Below are 3,827 nucleotides of genomic sequence, written 5' to 3' on the forward strand. Positions count from 1 at the left end.
CAGCTCGCGCACCACCAGGCGCAGGTAGTGGAAGCTGGCGCGCGACAGCGCCTTCACCCAGGCCTCCAGCGCCGCCTGGCTCTCGGCCGCCAGCGCATAGCAGCGCGCGCGCGCCCCCGCGAAGCGCACGGCGAAGGCGAACTCCTCGGCCGCCTCCACCAGCTCCACCGTGCAGCCCTCCAGCACGATGACGCCCAGCGGCTCGCGGCTGCCCGGGCCCTCGAAGTAGAAGAGCATGTTGCCGCGCAGCACAAACCAGCGGCGGTGCGAGGCCGCGTGCCGCCCGCCCTTCTTGTGCAGGAAGCCCGCGTGGTCCACCGGCGCGTCGCACGTCGCGTAGAAGGCCAGGCTGCGCTCGTTCAGCTTCATGGTGGCCGGGCCTGTCCCCACCCCCGAACAGCAAGTTACCTGTGAGACCACAGCGCTCAACAGCCCATTTCACAGGAGAGGAAACTGAGGCTGAGGGGAGGCAGCAGGCGGAGCTCACACAGCTCCTAAGAAGCAGAAAGAGGTGCTGGGCGAGGTGACAGATGCCTGTAATCCCAGCAACCAGGAGGCTGAAGCAGGAGGGTCACCAGGAGGTCAAGGCCAGGCTGAAAAGACCCTTTCTCAAACAAACGAACAAGAAAATACTCAAACCGGATTCTGCCTGGCCCCAGAAGCAACTTCACTGCCCCCTACTGACCAGAGTCCCCCAAAATAATGTGGAGACTTCCTACTGCAGGCCAGGTACTTCACATAGGAACTCAGCCCCACAGTAAAGCGTAGCAGGCAGGAAACTGGCCTTACTCCAAGTGGGCAGACGGGGAAACAGGCACACAGCGGTTAGTCATTCACCCAAGGTCACAAAGCGCACTGGGCAGAGATGAGATTCAACCCCAGGCCTCATCACAGGCAGCGTGACTTCTACCACCCAAGGGACCAGAACTCCATAACCAGTTCTGGCTTCTTGACTCAGGCCTGGTTTCTCCATCATGAAACAGGGACATGAAGAGGATCTACTTCAGAGCTGCAGGAACTTCCTGTCAGATACTAAGTGCCTGTTGTGTGTCAGGCAGGGCTGCTCCAGACACCCAGCTATAAACCAGATGGCCAGGGCTCACCCTCCTGGTACTGATGCTAGTGCAGCTGAAAGAAGCACGTAATGGACAGACTCAGGAGGGGAAGGACGGGGCCCAGGACATCTGGAGCAGCAGCATGAGGCAGCAGGAATGGCATGTGCAAAGGCCCTGCGACAGGGACCTACTGGTGTGCTCATGGGGCACCTGGAGGCCAATCTGGCCAAGGAAGAGTACGGAAGATGGAGAGAGGAGAAAATGAGACCAGCTATGAAGCAAAACTGTTTGGAAATAGTCTGGACCAAGACATGGGCCCTGGGCTCGCAGGCAGAAAGGAGCAGGGAGTGCTGTCCCTGTTCAACAGGGAGGCCTAACCCCATGCATGTGGCCACAGCGGTGTCATCATCTTCACCCACATGCCTGTCCCCAGATGCCCCCTGGCCACAAAAAGGACCTACGTAGGGCAGCACCTACAGTTCTTAAGAGATGAAGCAGGTAAGGTCCCTGGTTGCAGTGGGTGCCCAATTAAAGCTCACCCCCCTTTCCTGGGTGGTGCCTTACTTGCTGCCAGGAGGAATGAGGTCAGGGTGGTGGCTCTCCTGGGAGCACAAGAGTGAGGCCAGCCAGGCCAGCTGACCCAGGGCGGAGGGCTGATTGCCACCTCGTGCCACCCGCCTGGGCAGTCAGGGAAGGTATCCTGGCAGAGGCGATGTGAGAGGTGGCTGAGATTAGCCTGTCCCAGCCTGGAGGCAGGGCTGTGGCCTCATACCCGGGAGACTCAAGCGCTTCCTTCCTTGAGCTGTGTAACCTCAACAGGGAGCTGCCCCTCTCTGAGCCACAGTTTCTCCCTGCAAAATGCGACTCAGGCACCCCCTCTCCCCCAAACGACACCCACCTGGACCCTGACCCCATTTCTCCCGTCTCCCTCCTACCTTGCAGGCTGCCTTCTGCCAGTTCTGGGGCGGTGTGCTCGGTTCAAGGGGCGGCTCTGCAGTCTCCAGGCTGGATGGCCCTGGGCAAGCTGCTGGCCTCTCTGGGCCTCTGATTCCACAGCTGTAGAACGGGATCACGACAGCACCTGGTCAAGGCACGCGACCCCTGCGCAGGCAGCTGTGGACGTCCCACTGCCCCCTTTAGTGCATCCTGCCTCAGCAAATGGCCCTTGGTACCCCTGTCACCCCCAAACCCAATCAGTAAGGCCAGGTGACTCCAGTGTCCCTGGCTGCCTTGGCTCCAGCCACCCCAGCCTCCACGGGCTGTGCCAGGCACGTGCCCCCCTCAGCGCCTCCTCCCTGCTGTGACGCCTGTGCGGGGCCAAGTCTCTCTCCTGGTCTCAGCCCGACCGCCCCTCCTCAGAGAGGCAGCCTGCCACCCTCCTGTACCCAACCCAAGATTACCGGTGTCATTTCACCGCCGCAGGAGGGCAGGGGTCCCCTCTAAACCCCAGGGGCTGCCAGGTGGGAGGTGCACAAATACCTGTAGGAGGAATCAAGCGTTTACTCCTCAGCGCCCAGGTAGTTGGCCAAGAGCATGGCCAAGTAAACAGGCCGGAAGGGACTGATCTTGAGGTCTCCCCACTCCCTTAAGACCAAGGAGGAGCAACTTCCCTGGTGCCCAGCAGCCCTCCTCCCCCTGCTGCCCGGTGGGGGCCCGCCTGGTCCAAGGTCACCAGCCAACATCAGTCCCAGCTCTGCTGTGGCCCCTGCCTCCTCCTGACAGGCAAGAAAGGGAGGACAGGGAGTCGCAGAGCCCAGGCCCCAGCGGCCTGCAGGGAGCGCCTGGTCCCTGCCTGCCTTATCTCCTGGCGCTGCTTTCCAGAGAGTTCAGAGTCCGCCGCTGCTGCTGCTGCTGCTGATTCAACAGTCTGCAGCCATGCAGGGACCTGAGCTGCCCCCGACCCAGCTCTGCACCCCGGGCCAAGTTCCTGCCTCAGCTGCTGAGCCTGGAGGACCTCGGACAAGTCACTTCACCTTCCCGAGCCCCAGTTACCCCGTCTGCTGTGAAGAGGATTTTCAACAAGCTAAAATAAGGCCATCCCACGAGCAAACTGGGGAAAGGCGCTGAAAAATATTGGCTGCTCTGAGCTGAGGTTTTTACAACTGCGTCTAGACAGGGAGGACATGGACAGCCATGCCCCTTGCGAAGGCTGCCTCGGTTACTCCTCAGGAGTCAGTCTGCAAACTGCCTGCTGGGTATGGAGCGTCCACGAGAGGAGCTGTCTGAAAGGCAAGTCATCAGCCCAGGGCTCCAGGGGCACGGCCGGCGCCAGGTCGAGGGGAAACCGAGGCACGGCATTTTGCCGCTCACCTCATGGAAGGAAGCCAAAAACCCCAAGCCCCGGGGGTGAGCCCAGCTGGCCCGAGCGTCCCCGCAGCAGTGGGCGTGGGAGAGGGCGTGGCAGGCGTGGGCTGGAGAGCACGTGCCCAGCACCCCTAGAGCCGCCGTCCAGCGCTGTCCAGCAGGGACCCCAAGGACGTCAGCACCGAGCGCTGGGGCTCCGGGCGGCCCCCCTTCAGGGGCTGTAACGCAGGGGTGGCTGCCGCCGGTCCCTTTGTGCCTCGTGTGGGCGTCTCCCGAGTTCCTGGGGGCGCAGCCGAGCGCCCCCGGGGAGATCAAGGCGGGATGGGGCGCCAAGTGGAGGGCGGGCACGTCTGGGGAGTCCCTTATGGGGTGAGCGGGCTGTCCACGGCCCGGGGCGCCCGCGGCCGGGGAATGAGGGTTCCCCGCAGCGCGACCTGCAGGCGGCCGCGGACGGCCGCAGCCTCCGCC

General features: G+C 62.7%; 1 protein-coding gene across 1 annotated transcript in view; it reads right to left on the reverse strand.

The window, feature by feature from the left end:
* The window catches only part of Fam109a (family with sequence similarity 109, member A), a gene marked incomplete in the record, with an annotated part of 5,471 nt that extends 1,761 nt beyond the window's left edge, over positions 1-3,710 (reverse strand). Inside the window, 3 exon segments of the mRNA XM_013503647.1 lie at positions 1-380; positions 1,991-2,111; positions 2,456-3,710. Coding sequence (XP_013359101.1) covers positions 1-369 — 369 coding nt within the window.
* Positions 3,711-3,827: the final 117 nt, after the last annotated feature.

This window comes from Chinchilla lanigera, unplaced genomic scaffold (genome assembly GCF_000276665.1).
Source record: "Chinchilla lanigera isolate Chin_1 unplaced genomic scaffold, ChiLan1.0 scaffold00081, whole genome shotgun sequence".
Lineage (NCBI taxonomy): Eukaryota > Metazoa > Chordata > Mammalia > Rodentia > Chinchillidae > Chinchilla > Chinchilla lanigera.